The sequence below is a fragment of the Falco naumanni genome, chromosome W (genome assembly GCF_017639655.2).
Source record: "Falco naumanni isolate bFalNau1 chromosome W, bFalNau1.pat, whole genome shotgun sequence".
Taxonomy (NCBI): Eukaryota; Metazoa; Chordata; class Aves; order Falconiformes; family Falconidae; genus Falco; species Falco naumanni.
The window spans coordinates 1,118,453-1,139,363 of record NC_054079.1 but is presented as its reverse complement, the minus strand read 5'-3'; the positions used below and the strand labels follow the sequence as shown (position 1 = coordinate 1,139,363).

Below are 20,911 nucleotides of genomic sequence, written 5' to 3'. Positions count from 1 at the left end.
CACTGTCATCTGCTTCTTCTGAGGACTGAGTGACTCATATTCTTTTATGTATTTTAAGCCTAGATTATGATTGCTATATTGATATGACAAGTCATGTACTAAGATTTTACCTGATTTGCAAAGGGTCCAGGTGATTAGAAACCATAAGCTAAGCTGTGCTATAAAATTCTGCGCTACACTACTTATAAATTTGTGCTATACTGATTCTGCTTATTAAAAAACCTGTGCTACTCTGATCATAAAATTCTGCTAAAAAATAAAGCTTTAATTGTAACTAAAACTTAGTGTCGTCATCATTCTGCCAAGGATCCCCAAAAGAACCTGTCTGTCCCCATAGAGCCAGGTGACACATAGCTTCTCCTCATAGGAGAGATGCTCTAGTCCCTTAATCATCTTAATTTTTTTTTTTAATTTAGTGAGTAAAATAAAATTAAAGTTTTAGTTAAGCACATTAATTCAAAGCAGACAAATGTATCAGCTAAACACTGACAAACACTTCTGCTCCCTGCTGCTGAACTAATGCTAATAGTGTGAGTTAGAGTGTGTTCTGGAAATAAGAGGCTCCCTCACAGACTTGCATAAACCCCTGAGGAGGAATTTTTCTGCTTTTGGTGAAATACAATTTAAGCATTATGCTTTACCTCAGTTAAATTCCATCTTATTGACATTCATACTTACTTAACAAAAAAAAAATATTTGACTTAGCAAGCGAACTCATTCCATAGGGGAAAGTATTATATCAGCATACATGGCTCAACTTTAAAATACTAAGTCCTTTTTAATTAAAATACTGAAAAACCTGCTTCTTCATAAACTAAAGACACATCACTACATTTTGCTCATGAGAATAAAATTTACAGTCATGAGTTGCACATAAAGGATTTATTTTAAATGTTTTAAGGATAGAGTTACATAATTATAAAAATTACTTACAGAATTAAGTAACAGATTTAAAGTATTCATACTTCTAAATGCAGAGAAATAAAATAAAAATAATGAAACTGAGCTCTAAAGATGAAGCCATTGCCTAATTTTAAAATGTGAACACGAAGACCTTTGAACTATACACATACAAAGAACCATCCAAATTGCACTAATGATGTAAAATACAAAAAGCACAGCATTTCCAAGGAACCAGAAACTGCTTTTACCATAATTCTTTTTCCCTGAATGAACTGTAATCTATTCTATTTGAAGATAAAGCCTCCATTTTTAAATAATTCATTTAAAGAAGGCTTATACCTATTGCAATAAATAGGATTTTCCCCAAAGTATTTCAGTCTTTATGTAGTCCAACTTAGTTTAGGGTTTGGCACTCAAAAGAAAAAAATGTAGTATTTACTTATCGATTGTGATTTTATTTATTATCAAACAGAATACATGGTCCCTTCAAATGCTGTATGACACGTACAACTGGAAAATTACCTTCCGTTGGCACTATGTTCGCCTCACCAGTGCATTTAATCCTACTAACAACCATTCAAACAGCACAATAAGCAAATTCACAAAAAACTGAACACAAAATAAAAACAGAACAAAACCCAAACATAAACATTATAACATGCAACTTTAGTTTGTTACATTAAACGTTCTAACCTTCTAAGCATGCAAAAAAGGATGGTCTGCATTTAAGTTTTTGTGTTTTTTTCCTTTTTAAAAGTTTTACATGGCAGCCTGACATCATGCACACATACAATATATTACAATACTACAGCAGTTAAATGAGAGAGGCCAATAACTTTTATACAAAGATCCATGGCTTGTGCCATCACAAGACCTATAATAAATTTGGAAAGTAATGTTGAACCCCTAGAACAAGGGACCAACATGCAGTTACTAGGGTAATGCAAGCACTGCATGCAGATCTGAAACATGAGCCTAAAATAAAGCCCAAAGCAGATGGCAGGGAGTGGAATTAGTCTCAAGTCTCAAAAAGGTGGTTTAGGCTATTAAAAAAAAACAACCACAAAACCTAAAGCACTCCCCCCCAACCTTAAAAAAATGAAAAGAAAACCCCCATGCAATAGACAATGGGGACATCTGAAAACAATCATAAAATTTGACAGTGTATAGATTATATTCTAATTAGCAAAATATGTGGTATATTAGAGTGGCTTGCATAAACCCCACAAATGCAAGCCTAATGCTAAAAGCATTCCAGTAGACCTAAACCTCAAATATTTCAAAACAAACCTTGTATTCCTTAGATGTAAAGCCCCAAATTCATTGTACTAAGTTATTAATGTATTTTGTGTGTAATCAATACACTCATTCTTGTGCCACAAATATTAACTTGGGCTCATGGAGCCAGGCTCAGCTTTGAGATTTACATGCAGGACTCTTAAGAGTCAATAGAAAGCACATAACAGATCTGCAGGATGGAAGCACTGTGTTGCAAATCTGCTCACTTTATTCAAAAGACAATGAAAATTTACTGACTCAGGTACTTAGTGCTTAAAGACTGGATTGAGAAGCTGTGAACTTAAAGACAATAGCCTGCCTTTGGTTGCCCATGATGAAATACAGGATATAATGCAATATAGTAGCAAGGGATAAAGAATTAAGATACCATATTTATACAGTATTACCATTTAACAGCATAATGAGGCACAAGCCTTAAGGCTAAAATATTAAGTCAGGCCAAAAAAATGGACAGAAAGGGACTTAAACCACTGAGTCTTTGATATCAAGAATACCCACAATAGAGGTCAGACCTCTGATCTCTTATTAACAGTACCTCTCCTGCATCCTTCCACTAACAGCATAAGGTTGGATATCTATGTATTCCTTCTTTCCATCAATAGTGTTGACTGTATTCACATTCTTCACATACTGTATTTCTGTGAAGCAGTGCTTTGAAGATTGTAGAGCTCTGCTTTAACATGACAATTTTGAATTTTGTTGCTGTGCTGATCCTTGTTACAATTGTGATACTTTTAAAAGTTGCTACACTTAAAAAGTAACAAATACCCTAATCTTGATTTACAACTATTTTGCAAGATTAAAACTGTTAAAGGATTCTGCTGTTGCGGGCTGCTATTTACATCCACAATCTAATGCAGATGACTGAACCACTGAGACTGTCTATAGCTCCCATTAGATAGTACACCACTGGCATGCAGAACTCTAGTGTTCATAGAATGAAATTCATGTTAACAGCATACCTCAAAGCAAGTATACCACAAAAGGCAACAGGTTTAAACTGTAGATTTGTCTGGACACTCCTTACATGGAAAAGCCAGAAAAAGAATATGTTGAGAAGGTGCCTTCTTGAACAAAAATGATTAAAACCAATAGCAAAACCCAAAACAAAACAAAGGAATACAGCAGACTGAGCAGAAGGCAACAAATGCTTCTTCTCTAAAGGAGGTGTTCAGTGTAAAAGGACCCTCCACTCCCATAAGATTGTATTTACCGTGTAAAAGATTAACTACTGTTAGGTTTCTAAGTCCACACACAAACATCCAGGTTGCTAGGTTCTGACATTAAATGAGAGACTACCATTGCCAATGTGTAGTCTAAAGTCTTCTTAAGTAGCATATATACTGTTAAACTTGTGGCACCAAGCACTTGGGTTCTGCTAAGAAATGTGTATAACAAAACAGAGTACAACATTTAGGATTAAAGGCAGCTTTGTTGTGTGTATTTTACTGGTTCCTACAACTTGTAAACACAGGCCCTTAACCTGCATTTTCTAGTTAACTGGTTATAAAGATTAAATATATTTTTGTAGTTTAAAGCCTTTTCACTTAAAGGTGCAAATCAAACACTTGATATCCTACTGCCCTGTGACTAGTAAAAATGCACAAGTATTTCCATATAAGTTCTTAAAAAGCTTAATTTGAAATAAAGTGTAGAAACACAGTATATTGATGTTACTTGGGTTAGGCATTCCTTACTGCTGCACAAACTGTTTAAAAGTTCTCAGAAGAGTCACTTCTGTCCCAGCCCAGAAAACAAGGACTGCCAGTAGCCAAGAAATTAAATTTAATGTTACAAAAGAAGGCATATTGAAAATAGCAAACTACACTTGCATGTGGCAGTTGAACAGGTGAGTGCAAGGTTGAAGAACAAGTTAAAATCTATGAAAAAATCTAGATTATAATACTAAATTGACTTCACACATCTTGAATTTGCAGCTGTTCTTTGTTTTTAACTTCCTCCCAACCCAAATATATCGACTTCCTTCAAGAAAAGGAGTTCTCTTATGCAAAATGTGTCATGTTCACATAAATTTGTATTATTCAGAACAAAACCGTTTTGCTGGCAGAGATTGTGGGTTCGCAGGGACATGTAAGCTTTCATTTAACTGAAAAACAGTCAAGTCTTTGTGTCTACAAATTTTACATTTAATAGTTCCACAAATTTGGCAGAAGTTCATGATGATGTCTAGGATGTCTTCACCAAATCATAGACATAAATATGGAAATCATCATCAAACTTGATGAAATAGACAGATGGTTTGGCTTCAACTTGATGAATGACCATGCCAGTCCGTTTTGAGCCATCTTCTTTGGCATATTCCACTTGTTTGCCTACCAGGCTGTCCACAACTTCACCTGGTTCCCGTTCTGCAGGAGGTGAATCATCTGTAATATGAAAATACAATGTACTTTGGTAGACATTTATGGATTTTTTCCAATATACAAAACTGCAGAGCCTTCTTTAAAAGTTAAGAAATGATTACAAGTTTAAAATGCAGAGTATGTCTAAAACAAGTTGAGTTGTTCAGACAAGCACCTAACTATTGCCATGCTTCTACAAAGTACAGTCTCAGGAATTTATTTCTTTTTTTAGGTAATACTATTTTCAATTTTATGAAGTAAAAAATAGCACTTCAATTGGTTAGAAAAGTAAATCTTTTGACATGAAAGTTTACACACCAATTCCAGAACATGTTTGTAGATAATTGAATTTAAGCCCCCAGCAGAACAAGGCACTGAGTCTCTTTAACAGAAAGGCAGGTGTGTTAGAACTCCCTCTCCCCACATGCTTTATCCAAAATGTCAATACAAACATGCCATTGCAACAAACCCACATCTTCCAAGCTAAGTATAATGTCCTTAATCAATAATGCTGTTAAAAGGGGATTTTGATTTCACACTAGAATGGATACTGTTGAGACGTCTAGCTATATTATTTGCTTTTCTAGCAAAATCTACACAGAAGTATCCTTAAGAACACAATTCACATTGTCTGTAAAAGATCTAGATTCAGGGAAGGTAGCTCATAGTTCAGAGTGTCTTAGAAACAGAAGTAAGTAGTACAATAGTCTCAGGAAAAAAAAGAGCACATAAAAACCTTAATTCTTATATATAGAAAGCATAAGCCTTTTACCTTCTTTTTCTAAGATGGAAGAAAGCAAAGCAAAATTTAAAACGGAATTGCAAGGTATATGGAGGTGCCAACTCTGAAAGAGCTTGCTTTATTTTTTTCTTTAGGAATAGGAAAGTCACTTTTTCCGTTAACATTTGTGGCTCACTCTCTTCAAGCCACAGATATGTTGTTTTTTGTTAGGCTGGAAAAAAAATCTAAAACCATAGGATTACTACAGAGATTATGCAAATAAGTGCCACTTGTTTACTTAGCCATCGGACTATTTGTTATCAGTGCTAGATCTGAAGGAAGACAGTTTCAGAAACTCAATGAATGAATTTTAAATAATATTTAAATAGTGTGCTGCATAGCCAAATACTAGTTATCTAATTAGTAATTTATTTTAAAGCCAAAACTGCCTCTCTGTCAGAGAAGTGCTTTTTAGGTGCAAGAGAGAAACGAGAGTACAATATTCTTGAGAAACTATTTCTTTTATTGCACTAGCTATCCAAATCTCTTGAATAATACTGATTCTGTGAAAATCCTCCTATATTTATAGAAAAAACCCAATTTTCACTTCAAGTAAGGAAGAAAAAATATCCATCCTAACCTATTAAAAATTTTTTCCTCTTTATGTGTGTATACATGAGAGAAGATGAGTTTTCAAAAGATTAGTGCTTCTTTCCTCCAATAAACTATTCAAAAGCTTTCCAAACTGAAGATGCCTACTGAAACTAAATTAATCTATTTTAATTAGCCCCAAAACATTATTCCTATAAGAATTACTTCAGAAATACAATTCCTTGAGATGGCTCTTGATTTGTGACACTTTTAGGAATTATTATGGAAAAGGATTTTCCTGTATTTATTGCATGTTTCACTACTGATTCAAGTAAAATATTTCAGAAGTTAATACAGATGTATTTTCTGTTGTGCTGTAACCTTTGTTAGTTTTGATAGTTAAAAAGATCCTTGTTTGTCAACTCTCTTTTCCATACATAAACCATAAGCCAAACAATAATACAAAGAGAGATGCCACTTTCCAGAAGAAAAAAGTAACTGGCCTACTTACTGGAATCAGGCATAATGCGAAGGTCACCTTCTTTATAGTCATCTAAGAGTTGGTACATGTACAAGACAGGATCTTTCTCATAGGTAATGTAAAACCATGTGTTCATAATAGGAGCTCGAGCCAAGACCATCCCCCTCCATTCATCTTTTGAGCCATCCTCTGTCTCAAACATATGTTCCACAGCTTTGCCAATCATTGTATCTGCCAAGTGGGCATCACTAATTCGAGATGAAGCTGAAATGGTAGCAGTTCATAAGTATGTCTATTTAAAAGTACAGAAATAAGTCTTTGTAAAAAATAATCTTTATCCAGATTCATGAATAAATTTGTTTGATAGTCAGTTAATTCACATACAAAACAAATACTGTCCATTCCAGAGAGTTGAAGACCAAAGAACTGCAGAACCTGAAGAATTATTTTAACATGTTAACACTCTTATTGACATTTTTCATCATTGTATACCACCCCCTAATGAATCAAACTATCATAATACAAGGTAAAGGGAGACCAATATAGGCTATAGCAAGGAATAGAGTCTGTATTTTAAAGGGGGGGGGGAGGCGGGGGAGAAAGAGAGGTTAAATCACAGAGCAACTGTATGAAGTTAATGAAGGTGTTTGGTTTGGTTCCCCCTAACCCCGTAACTCCATTCTAGAGACTGCTACTGATCTCTTTGCATTCAGGAAAAACAAGAACTTAATCCATTCAGAAATAAGTAATTACTAAGGTAAACTTTGAACTTTGCAGTTTGGAAAAACCTGCAGTTTTAACAATTCAGTGCTAATTATGAAAACCAATAAAAGCCTCATTACTAGTCAAATTATTTCACTTAGAAAATGCTTTTTTTCCCCCTCCATTTCTATTAATACCTAGAGAAAGCACATAAAAAAACCCCAACAACCAAACACATACTTACTGTCAAACACACACAAGACAACATAGCCAAGATATTTCTCAGCTGGCTCAGAGTTTAAATTTTAATAGAAATATCAATGTTACATGTACATAAGCTTGTTAGGGATAAGACTCTAAACAAGAAAAAATACAGAATTTACTGCATACCATTTAGAGACAAAAGACAGCACTATGCTCTGTGGTATCATCAAATCTTTGTGAAATCAAGAAAAATTAAACAGAGCATTTAGATTATCTGCCATGTGATGAAAAGTAATTTAATAAAATTTAAATGTTATGACAAGATATGTACATTTAGGAAAAAACCCTCTTACCAACTCTGTCTGGAAGGACTTCAAGTGCTGAAACTCTTTCGTCTTTGTGCAGTTCTAGTCCATACACGCAATCAAATCCATCATACTTTATAAGATAGAGGGAGGGATTTACAGGAACTTGATCAAGAACTGTGCCCTTCCATTGTGTTACAGGTCCACTCCCTTCTTTCCAGCCATGCTGTATTCTGCAGCCTACAATGTTTCTTCGTGGCTGAGAAATAGGTTTGCTTGGTCCAACATTGTTTCTATGCTTTCTGTACACAGATACAAACATAACATTAAACAAGTACATACTCAAAATTCTACTCTGGACAAGAGCTGTATTCTTTGAAAAAGCAATATATTATTGTATATTAATAAAGAAACATTAAAATCTAACACATAAGGCTTAGTGCACCTTATTCAAATTAGGGTATAAAGCATATTATATTGTACCGGAAAAGGAAAAAAATACCCACACTGAAAAGGAGTGGAACACTTTCAACATTTTGTATAAGGTTGCTTTCATAATAGTAGTTTCTAATACTAGTTTGCCTAACTCAAAAGAACTATTTTAGCCATTGCTACACTGAACATCAAAAGTAAAACTTGCTTGTTAAAATCCTAAATCAGGTCTCAAAGAGCAATGTTACCTAACAGTATAATACTTTTGCTAGTTTGTTGCTCTCTGCAGAACAGTAAACATAATTCCCTTACCCCAGGAGGAAGAAGTCAGTGGAAATATTAGTGGTGGTTGACTAAAATTCTTCAAAGCATTTGTATTCCCTAACCTGTGTTGTCACCTGAAGGAAATTTTGCTTCCCTCTGCACTTACAGGTATTTTTGACTTCAAGTTTTTTTAGACACATTGTAGCGACAATATTCTTCTAACATTCCTTTTTAGTACAACACAAGAAAAATGATATGCAAAGGTCACAGCAATAGAAGGGACACTCTTTAAAGCAGAGAAAAAATTAAACATACTTTTTACCCTTCCTCAGTTTAATCCAACTTGCACAGAAAGATTCTTTCTGGTGAAATCAGTTGCTCTGATAAACAGTGTAAGCTATTTGACAGTTTCAACCTACTAAACCAGTGTTGCACAAGTTTTATTCCACTCAGTTAAAAAAACAACCAGCAATTGACAGTTGTGAATACAACGTATAAAGAAAGATATGAATATTATGACAGTACATTGGTGATAAATGTATATTATCTTTATTTTAACATGTTACAATATGCATATTCATTACTAAAATTATATTTATAGGGTTGCCTGATTAAAATTCTCACTAATGTTAGCTAATTCCAAAATTAATTTCTGGATTAGTTACCAGTTATAGTACACTTCATTTAAATGGCAATAAAATATACACATAGCTAGCATGCTTAAAAGCAACATCTAAAAAAAGAAAAATCAGTTGCAGAAAACAACATCCATACTTAGATTAGTGACAGTGACCAAAGAGAAATGTCTCCAGGAACAATGAAAGCTCACAGAGCAGCCCATGTATAACAGAGATCCAAAAGACACAAAGAACAATCATATAAATAAAGTCTCATAATTAGTCTTAAAGAATAATAAAACCAGTACATAAAATTAGTAATGCTGAAGATGTAATCATAACTCTATTAAAAACAAGATGTACAACTCCTTCAGCAGCTTGTCCCACCTCCAGACTTTCATTCTCCATTAAAATCTTAGCAGACTTCCATAAAATCTTTTGTCAAATGTAACTTTCATGATGATTTAATCTCATTAAGGAGGTCACTCTGCATTCATAATCTGTGTTGTCAAAGCTAGAAGTATTATAGAAATGCTAACCTCTTCCAGTTAAGAGGAACTCCTCTGCAAAGTTGGTTCTATTTTTCCACAGAAACTTGAATACATGTTCAAATACTAGTTCTTGCCCAAGTCTTACTTTTTTTAAAAAATTATAATAGTCTCAGTAATATTTTATTACTGAAGAAATGAGATGAGAGATCTGGTTCTTGGGCACAATGAAAATGAGTTTGTTTTGCATGCAATTAATTTATTTACTTTTAATGAATCTTAATTCCAGTTTAAGGAATCCTCACAAAATAAAACCAACTGCTACTGAAGCTAAAAAGTTAAAGTTGAAAAAGGTAAAATAATACTGTTCATGTTTGTTTAACCACAGTCAATTTTACTTTCTGCCTATAAAGCATATTCATAACATTTAAATTTGCAAAATTTAATGAAAAGCTTCAGTAATTTTAAAAAATATGATGGTAAAAGACTACATAATTAAGTTCAAATCCGTAACTACCTTTTAAAATGACTTGGAGAGAGCAAAAAGCATTATAAATGCAGTTACAAATCAAGCAGCAGCTAGACATACTCGCAGTTCAAGTTTTACTTTGTCTGAAGTCTGTGCTACTGTGCTGCTCATTCTCACTTGCAGTGGTTCATAAAGCAAGAAATATGATTTTCAAACAAATGAATCGCCAAAGAAAAACTATTTTTGCGTGCATTTGAAAATGTAATGAGAAAAAAACCCATGGGTTTCTAACTGACTACAAATAATTGTAGAATGGTTAGCCTTTAAAGATCATCTAGTCCAACCCCCTGCCATAGGCAGGGACATTTTTCGCTAGATCAGGTTGCTCAAAGCCCCGTCCAAGCTGACCTTGAACACTTCGCAAGGAGGGGGCATCCACAACTCTGGGCAACCTGTCACAATGTCTCACCAACCTCATCATCTTCCTTATGTCCAATCTAAATCTACCGTCTTTCAGTTTAAAAATATTGCCCCTCTTCCTACCACTACAGGCCCTACTAAAAAGTCTCTCTCCACCTTTATTATAAGCCCCCTTTATATATTGAAAAGCTGCAATAAGGTCTTCCTGGAGCCTTTTCTTCTCCAGGCTGGACAAACCCAACTCTCTCAGCCTTACCTCACAGGAGAGGTGTTCCAGCCCTCTGAGCTTTTTTTGTGGCCCTCCTCTGGGCTCGTTCCAACAGGTCTGTGTCCTTTTTTTGTACTGGGGACCCCAGAGCTGGACACAGGACTCCAGGTGGGGTCTCACGAGAGTCGAGTAGGGGGGCAGAATCGCCTCCCTCAACCTGCTTGCTGGCCACACTTCTTTTGATGCAGCCTGGGATACAATTGGCTTTCTGGGCTGCAAGTGCATACTGCTGGCTCACGTCCTATTTTTCATCCACCAGTACCACCAAGTCCTTCTCAGCAGGGCTGCTCTCAATCCCTTCATCCCCCAGTCTGTATTGATATTGGGGATTGCCCTGACCCAGGTGCAGGACCTTGCACTTGGTCTTGTTGAACTTCATGGGGTTCTCATGTGCCCACTTCTCCAGCCTGTCAAGGTCCCTCTGGATGGCACCCCTTCCCTCAAGCGAATTGCAGATGGCACCAAGCTGAGTGGTGCAGTCAAACTTGCTGAGGGTGCACTAAATCCCACTGTTTATGTCATTGATGAAGATATTAAATAGTATTGGTCCCAGTACAGACCCTTGAGGGACACCACTCACTACTGGCTTCCACTTGGACATTGAGCTGTTGATTATAACTCTTCGGATGCAGCCGTTAGCCAATTCCTTATCTATCTAACAGTCCATTCGTTAAGCCCAGCGCTCTCCAATTTAGAGGTAAGAATGTTGTGGGGGACCATATCAAAGGCCTTACAGGAGTCCAGGTAGATGACATCAGTTGCTCTTCCCTTGTCCACTGATGCAGTCGCTCCATCGTAAAGGCCACTAGACTAGTCAGGCATGATTTGCCCTTGATGAAGCCATGCTGGCTTTCTCTAATCACCTCTCTGCCTTTCACATGTTTTGATGTGTCTTCCAGGAGGATCTGTTCCATGATCTTAACAGGCATGGAGATGAGGCTGACTGGCTGGTAATTCTCAGGGTCCTCATTACCCTTTTTCAAAATGGGTGTGATAATATAAAAAACGGGTGTATAATAATATCTACCAGTATACATCCATATAAGATAATAGTAACTTTCTCAAACCTCTTTTTAAATCAATAGTATGCTGTTTCTGTAATAAGCAGAGTAACACATATGTACATAATGTTTTGAGATGCTATAATCAGAAACCCCAAAATGTTTCCCTTCTGTTTAATTAGAATTATCTTTAAAATTAAACAAAAATTTATTCTTGAAGACTGGGATAACATTTTAATGCCCTAGACCAGGGGTCCTCAAACTACGTCCCGCGGGCTGGATACGGCCCCCCAGGGTCCTCAATCCGGCCCCTGGTATTTACAGACCCCCCCCGCCGGGGGTTGGGGGGGGAAACCAAGCAGCAGCAGATGACTGCCTGCCCCTTCATCCGTGCGCCGGACCCTGTTTAAAAAGTTTGAGGACTCCTGCCCTAGACATGCAATATTTCAATTGCCCTACATATATAAAACACAGAGCCATGAAAACCAGAAAACACGAAGTCCTAAAAATAGTTCTTGATGCATCAGTTATGCTGTCATTGTAAATGGTCATTCAGTTGCAGTGAATCTCAGATCTGCTAATTTCATAGATATCATAGAATCATTTAGTTTGGAAAAGACCTTTGAGATCATCAAGTCCAAATGTAAACCAAACAATGTCAAGTCCACCACCAAACCATGTCCTTCTTTCTATTGGCCTTCTTGGCCACCTGGGCACACTTATCTACCCAAGTTCTGCCCTGGAATGTGCCTACATGCAGCAGAGCACCTGGGAATTTGTCTATGTCTAGCAAAGCAGTTACTTATTAGGAGCTGTTCACACGCTTGCGGTTTCACTGCCAAATTTGGCCGCTTATCTGTACACTAACAGCTCTGCCAATTCAGCCTTGTTTCTCTACAAGGTCAACTTATTTTCATCCCTTACATCCAGTGATAGTGGTACTGTACCACTCAGGTTATGATTCAGATAAGGAATACTCCAAGGCTGTCAGGGGATGTTATGATTCAGATAAGGAATGTTTCCGGTATGGTTAGTGCTGGTCCCCACCTCAGCCATGCAAAAGTTGCTGATACAGTCAAGGGATGCTTAACTGTCCAACTCATTACACAGAGGCCAAGGCCTAACAGGGATTCCTGAGATTGTAGAGTGGCCCAGGGGACGGGGTGTGATGAACCACCACATCCATTCACCATGATTGATCAAAGATTATTGAAAGTGGCCTTGCCGTAACATCTGCCAGCTCCCTCAGCACTCATAGGTGTATCCCTTCAGGGCCTATGGATTTATGTATATCCAGTTGGCTTAGGTATTCCCTGACCTAAGTCTCTTCCACCAAGGGTATGTTTTCCTTTCTCTCTGGGGCCTGGGATTACTGAGGGCTGGTCTTGCTAGTAAAGAGTGAGGCAACAAAGGCATTTAGTACCTCAGCCTTTTCCATGTCCTGTGTAAACTTGCCCCCCATCTCTTTGAGCAAAGGGCCCACATTTTCCCTAATGTACATTTTGTTGCCTGTCTGCATAGAGAAGCCCTTCTTGCTGCCTTTGACATCCCTTGCCAGATTCAACTCCAGGTGGGCTTTGGCTTTCCTAATTTCATTCCTGCATGCTCAAGCAATGTGTCTCTATTCCTCCCAGGTTATCCATCCTTCCAACTAAAGAATCATTTAAGTTGGAAAAGACCCTTAAGATCAACAAGTCCAAATGTAAACCTAACAATGCCAAGTCCACCACCAGTAAACCATGTCCCTAAGCATCACAGCTACAGGTCTTTTAAAAACCTCCAGGGATGGTGACTCAGCCACTTCCCTGGGCAGCCTGTTCCAATGCTTGACCACCCTTTCAGTGAAGAAAAATTTCCTAATATCCAATCTAAACCTCCCCTGGTGTAACTTGAGGCCATTTCCCCTCATCCTATCACTTGTTAACTGGGAAAAGAGACCAACACCCACCTTGCTACAACCTCCTTTCAGGTAGTTGTAGAGGGCGATAAGGTCTCCCCTGAGCCAACTCCTCTCCAGGCTAAACAATCCCAGTTCCCTCAGCCACTCCTCATAAGACTTGCTCTCTAGACCCTTCACCAGCTTTGTTCTTCTTTGGACGTGCTCCAATTCCTCAATGTCTTTCTTGTAGCGAGGGGCCCAAAACTGAACACAGTATTTGAGATGCAGCCTCACCGGTGATTAGTACAGGGAGATGATCACTTCCCTTGTCCTGCTGGCCACACTATTTTTGATACAAGCCAGGATGCTACTGGCCTTCTTGGCCACCTGGGCACACTGTTGGCTCATATTCAGCTGGCTGTTGACCAACCCCTCCAAGTCCTTTTCTGCTGGGCAGCTTTCCAGCCACTGTTCCCCAAGCCTGTAGCATTACATGGAGTTGTTGTGACCCAAGTGCAAGACCTGGGACTTAGTCTTCTTGCACCTCAAACAGTTGGTCTCGGCCCATCAGTCCAGCCTGTTCCAGATCCCTCTGCAGAGCCTTCCTACCCTCAAGAAGATCAACAGTCCCACGCCTCCCCCCCTCCAACTTGGTGTCATCTGCAACCTTACTGAGGGTGCACTCGATACCCTCATCTCAGTCATTGATGAAGATATTAAACAGAACTGGCCCCAATACTGAGCCCTGGGGAACACCACTTGTGACCAGCCACCAACTGGATTTAACTCCAATCATCACAAGTCTTTGGGCCTGGCCATCCAGCCAATTTTTTACACAGCAGAGTACACCCATCCAAGCCATGAGCAGCCAGTTTCTCCAGGAAAATGCTGTGGGAAACAGTGTCAAAGGCTTTACTAAAGTCCAGGTAAACAACGTCTACAGCCTTTCTCTCATCCACTAAGTGGGTCACCTTGTCATAGAAGGAGATCAGGTTAGTCAAGCAGGACCTGCCTTTCATTAATCCATGCTGACTGGGCCTGATCACCTGGTTGTCCTGTACGTGCCGTTTGATGGCACTCAAGATGATCAAGATGATCTGCTCCATAACCTTCCCCAGCACCGAGGTCAGACTAACAGGCCTGTAGTTTCCCGGGTCCTGCTTCCAACCATTCTTGTAGATGGGCATCACATTTGCTAACCTCCAGTCAACTGGGACCTCCCTGGTTAGCCAGGACTGCTGATAAATGATTGAAAGAAGCTTGGTGAGCACTTCTGCCAGCTCCCTCAGTACCCTTGGGTGAATCCTATCCAGCCCCATAGACTTGTGTGTGTCTAAGTGGTGTAGTAGGTCACTAACCATTTCCCCTTGGATTATGGGGGCTGCTTTCTGCTCCCCGTCCTTGTCTTCCAGTTCAGCAGGCTGGGTACCCCAAGAACAACTGGTCTTATTATTAAAGGCTGTGGCAAAGAAGGCATTAAGTAACTCAGACTGTCACTATGTTTCCCCCTGCATCCAGTAAAGGATGGAGATTGATCTTAGCCCTCCTTCTGTTGCTAATGTATTTATAGAAATGTTTTTTATTGTCTTTTATGGCAATAGACAGATTAAGTTCGAGGTGGGCTTCGGCCCTACTAATTTTATCCCTGCATAACCTCATGACATCCTTGTAGTCCACCAGAGTTGCCTGCCCCTTCTTCCAAAGATCATAAACTCTCTTTTTTCCCCTGAGTTCCAGCCAAAGTTCAGCCAGGCCGGCCTTCTTCCCCGCCGGCTCATCTTTCGGCACATGGGGACATCCAGCTCCTGCACTTTTAAGACTACCTTCTTGAAGAAGATCCAGCCTGCCTGGACTCTTTTGCCCTTCAGGACTGCCTCCCAAGGGACTCTGTCAACCACGCCCCTAAACAGGCCAAAGTCTGCCCTCTGGAAGTCCACAGTAGTAGTTCTGCTGACCCTCCTCCTCACTTCTCCGAGAATTGAAAACTCTATCATTTAATGATCACTGTGCTCAAGACAGCCTCCAACCATCACATCACCCACAAGTCCTTCTCCGTTTGCAAACAACAGGTCCAGCAGGTTGCCTTCCCTAGTTGGTTCACTCACCAACCACAGACTCCAGGAACGTCCTAGACTGTTTCCACTGCACTGTATTTCCAGCAGTCATCTGGTAAGTTGATGTCCCCCATGAGAACAAGGGCTAGCAATTGTGAGACTTCTCCCAGCTGCTTATAGAATATTTCATCCATCTCTTCATCCTGGTTGGGTGGTCTATAACAGACTCCCACCATGATATCTGCCTTGTTGGCCTTTCCCCTGATTCTTACCCATAAACACTCGACCTTTTCATCACCATTGTCAAGCTCTAGACAGTCAAACACTCCTTAACATACAGGCCTACTCTATCACTTCTCCTTGCTTGCCTATCCCTTCTGAAGACTTTTTAGACATCCATTGCAGCACTCCAGTTGTGCCAGTCATTCCACCATGTTTCCATGATTGCAACTATATCAGTTTTCCAGCTGCACAATGGCTTCCAACTCCTCCTGTCTGCTGCCCATGCTGTGTGCATTGGTGTAGATGCACTTCAGTTAGGCCACCTTTTTGGGGGGAGAAGCTCTAATTAGTTTGTGACTGTTCTCAGGTGTTTCCATGGTTGCTAACACATCAACAACCCTTGCATCTTTGCTGCCATGTGGATCTCCATCCCTTACCTCCACTGAGATGGCTAGGCTGCTGTGCACATTAATACAGAGACATTTCAAGTGTGCTCCAGTGTACTCGGCACATTGTGGAGCAGACCGAAGTACCTCGCTAGTGCACTGTCCCTCAAACACTGGTGTGCTGCCCCCAGGCTTATCTCTAGTGAGCCTGGTTTTTTATCCCCTTCCTCCTTCAAATCTAGTTTAAAGCTCTTTCAGTGAGCTCTGCTAATTCTTGTGCAAAGATCCTTTTCCCCCTTTGAGACAGGTGTATTCCGTCTGTCACCAGCAGGCCTGGTGTCATATCAACCGACCCATGATCAAAAACCCCAAAATGTTGCCGGTGACACTAGTCTTGGAGACAGTTATTGATTAGATGGGTCTGCCTGTTTCCTCCCTCATCATTCCCTGCAACTGGAAGGATAGAGGAGAACACTACTTGTGCTCCTGATCCTTTAACCAGTCATCCCAAGGCCCTGAAGTATCTTTTGATTGGCCTTGGACTTCTTATTGCAACTTCATTGCTGCCTACCTGAAAAACCAATAATGGATAATAATCCCAAGGGCCGTACCATGGTAGCAAGCTTCATCACATCTTTAACCTGGGCCCCAGGGAGGCAGCAGACTTCCCTAAGAAGTAGGTCTAGTCAACATATTGGGCCTTCTGTTCCCTGCAGAAGAGTCTCCTATGACAATAACTTGTTCTTTTTACTTAATGGAAGTGGTTTTGACACAGTACACAGGCCGACTTAACCTTGATGACACCAACCTAGACAAACCATCGTCCTCATCATTGTTCAGGTCCACTTGCAGAGCCTCATACATGTTATGCAAGGGCACCTGGGAAGGAATTTGTCACCATTGCCCCCTATCCCTTAAGCCACCACATTCTGCCAGGTGGAGAGAGGATAGGGAATCCTCTGTATCATGTGTCCTTTATGTGTGATGGACCTGTCCCAGGGAAGGTAGGGTGCAGTTCCAGTAGTCTGCCTCTCTCTCAGACTCCTTGATACTCCTCAACCTACTCGCCTCCTCCCAGAGCTCTGCCACTAAGTGGAGGAGTTCCTCTACCTGGGTGCACCTCCCACAGGTGTGCTCACTACTGCCATCCAATACTGACATAAGAGTAGGGCACACACAGCACCCTGACACCTGGGTAGCAGTGTGTTCCCATCAGAGCTTTGACTGGGAAGCTGTGTCAGTCATGGCAGGTGCAGAATTACAGAGGACTTAGCCTTCTGCTGGGTGTATACCATTGCTTCCTGGCCAGGTTGGCACAGTTACAGTGCCTTTCCTGCATGCCATTCCTTTTAAACTACCATGCCATACCCTTGCTGACACACCATGCCCTGTTTGCCCGCCCTGTTTGCAGTGCTCCTGGTTGCTAGTGCTCCATAGGGGCTTCTTTTATGTGTGTAGGGGGGGCTTGGCCGCCATTGCTCCTGGCCCTGCTCAAGTCTTGTCAGCCGCTGTTGCATGAGCTCCTGGTGAGTCTCTGCTTCCCCTGAGGTTTCCCTGGTTCAGGAAATTCCCCTGTGCACCACACTAGAGCACTCTAGGTGCTCACATCAGCAACTGAATATTTTGAAGGCATTAAGCTGATAAGTAAAATCTTGTTACATTAAAAAGTCTTATTAGCAGAACCAGATCATGGAAAGTCCAAAGAAATTTAGAAAACAGTAGAAACGAAGCAGAGTAGCAATGGTCAGTACAATTTCTATATTTCACGGTGTCATGTAGAAAAAAAAGTTATTAAAAGTAGGGTCCAAATTAGAATTTTGATCTTAATACAGACTGTCACTAACAGGGAATCGTATGATCAGAGAACTGTTATAAACTATTTTTCCTCAGTATTCAGAGTATGAGGTACATTACTAAAGACAGAAGTTTTAAAGTACTTCCTGTAATCCTTCAAAAGCCCTCATTCAGTTGTGAAATTAATTTTCTTAAGATTACAAGTATATTGGGTACACATGGCAAGGTTTTGGTAGTGAACACACATACACACACTCAAGATGACACCTGCAGGGGTGGCCTCTGAGAAGAAGTCAGTGGCTGCCTTGTGCCAGGCACAGCTGGTTCCAGCTTGCTCGGCAATGGCCCCACTACAGGCCAAAGTTGAGCCAATCAGCGAATTTAGTGGCACCTTTGTGAAAACATATTTAAGAAAGTGCAAAAAACCACTGGACAGGCAGAGGAGGAGGGGGAAAAATAGTGTGAGAAATAGCAGAGGGAACACCAAGTTCAAAAAAGGAGGTATTCCATGGTGCTAGATCAGATATACACACTGCAGCCTGTGTAGGACCCATGCTGGAGCAGTTAGATATTTCCTGAAGGAACTGTGGCCCATTGGAGAACCCATGGAGAACCTATGCCAGAGCAGAGTTTTCCTGACGGGACTGTCTCCCCCAGAAGAGCCCATGCTAGAGCAGATTTTCCTGACAGGAACTGTGGCATGTAGAGAACCCACACTAGAGCAGGGGGAAAGTACAAGAGGGAAGGAGTGGCAGAGAGCAACCATTATGTATAGACTGTAAACTTCCTTCCCTGATTTCCCCTGTACCACCCTGGGGATAGTAGGTGGTAGAGGAGTCTGGAGTGAAGGAGTGAAGTTGAGCATGGGAAAGTGGGGAGGAAAGGTGTTTTAATGTTTGTCTTCCTGTGTCTTGCCACCTGAATCTATTTTAGTTCACAATAAATTAATTTTCCCTAAGTCAAGTCTGTTTTGCCTGTGACAGTAACTGGTCAACAATCTCCGTCTTTATCTTGACTGTGCCTATGAGCTTTCTCATCCTATTTTCCCCCACTGAGGAGGGTGAATAAGTGGATGGGTGGGAATTTGGCCCATAGCAAAGTATAACCCGCCACAAGAAGTTAGTTTGTGATCACAAATTCACAAGGGATAAGTACAGTGGTATTTAAACTGCAGATGCAACCTCTACCTCAAAGTCCTTGAACTGCCAGCTATGAGAAACCTGGAGAGCATAAGGAAGACTTTATACTGACACTGTTTTGTGTACTCTTTCTTTATGCACCAAGGGTGGAAAAGATGACAGCCAAGACTACTGACTGATCTGACACAAATAAGGTCAGCTTCATATTCAGAGATTGTCACTACCCATTGACACTGACAGAGCACTCAGAAGAAGTGCCCTTTTGCAGCTGACCTATAACCATGGGACCTCCTTCCAAAAAAGTCAATGGTTAACTATCATTTTAGTTAAGAAGAATTCAGAAGACTAATTCACACAGCTCATTTTATCACTTCCTCAGTTACTGGACCATGCCCTGTTCCATCCTGTTGGCTCTTCCCTCCCCCATGAACTTCTGAACCTAGTTTAGAATCTCCCCTATGGCCTTCAAGTGCCAGTAGACTTGTTCCTCTTTAAATGAGGAATGTAAAAGTCATCATAACTAAATCAATGACAAAGTATGCATTACTAATTCATGGTCTGCCGTAACAGCTCATAGTAGTATCAGCATACATTTTAAAATAGTGATTCATAAACCACTTGTTTACTATAAACATGTCTACAGCACTACTTACTGTTCATTTAAAAAATGTAAGCAATGAATATCAAATAAAAACAACTCTATACTAGTCTCTGTCATTCTCACAGAAGTCAGTAAGCAGCACACAAAGTCATCTTGGTTTGGTATAAAATAAAACCTTTACCAAACAATTCTTAAACAATTAAACTAGGCTAAATTAACATAAAACTCAGTTGGACGCTTAAGTTAAATTCCTTAAAATCATGTGACTTAGGATCATGACTTAATATGCCCCATAAAAGCCTTTATACTAAAAAGAATACAACCTATTTAGGTATTTAAATAAGTGTATATCAACACAACAATAAAGACAAATCTAGCCACCCTCAAGTACAAAAGGCAACCCACCTCTGATAGTCTTCCCATCATACACTCCTTTCTCTGAGCGGTTGAAAAAGAACAAGAGAAATTAAATTTTAACTCTACCTGGCTCCAGACAAATAAATGTTTATCTTTGCCTTGTAAGGAGATAGACAAGACTGAATAGTGAAGAGTTGGTGGAAGGAATTATAGTAGCTTTACATCAGCTGTTGTGTCTGGGAAACAGTTAATACTAATTCAAATGATAATTACAGAAGACATTTCTGCCAGACAAATTGCTTTGGATTGATGCATGTTGTATATCACCACTATAGGACTTCATACTCAAAATATAACTAGCAACATTTTAATAAATTTCACCTTTCCCCAGCTTATTTTAGAGTTCACCCACCAGAGAAGCAGCCAGATATGCCATGAACGTATAGGACAAACAAGTATCTTTCCCACAAATAGCAGCCACCTTATAGAAGTATTTCAGTATATTCTTTATTTTTTAAAAAAAGGTGAAAAACCCTTTTGAAAAACTAAAGCTGTAATGAATCCTAGAGTACATGTGCCCAATTTCTGGCTTGTAACCTCTTGTCTTTGAATTATAAATAACAGAATTGTATTGACAGGATAATTTCTCTCAGAGTAACATTCAAAATGATGTTTAGAACTCTACTAATGGTGCATTCTTTTCCACTGTCCTCCCAAAAGAATTAAAGTCTGACTCTACATACATACACTGTCTGAATACTACTCCACATGATTTTCAAGAGCAAAATGACTGGAACAACACAGATACATTTCTAGAAAGGTACTTCCAATTACTGAGAATTATACTTTAGGAAAGATATTAGCAACTTACTTGTGGGAAGTTCTTTTCTTCATCATGCTCGCAGAGACTCCTGCATGACCTGCAATATAAATGATGGAATTATTAATTAT

At 39.6% G+C, this 20,911-nt stretch overlaps 1 protein-coding gene across 16 annotated transcripts in view; it reads right to left on the bottom strand.

Moving 5' to 3' along the window:
• Positions 1 to 867: 867 nt before the first annotated feature.
• Positions 868 to 20,911, bottom strand: part of LOC121080375 (spindlin-Z) — a 93,154-nt gene continuing 73,110 nt past the window's right edge. For all 16 annotated transcript variants that reach the window (XM_040578368.1, XM_040578354.1, XM_040578352.1 and 13 more), the window contains 4 exons: positions 20,832 to 20,880; positions 7,618 to 7,871; positions 6,389 to 6,622; positions 868 to 4,589 (listed from right to left, as the gene is read on the bottom strand). In XM_040578368.1, coding sequence (XP_040434302.1) covers positions 4,390 to 4,589; positions 6,389 to 6,622; positions 7,618 to 7,871; positions 20,832 to 20,857 — 714 coding nt within the window. In that variant the 5' untranslated portion in view covers positions 20,858 to 20,880 and the 3' untranslated portion in view covers positions 868 to 4,389. The remainder of the gene's footprint in view (positions 4,590 to 6,388; positions 6,623 to 7,617; positions 7,872 to 20,831; positions 20,881 to 20,911) is intronic.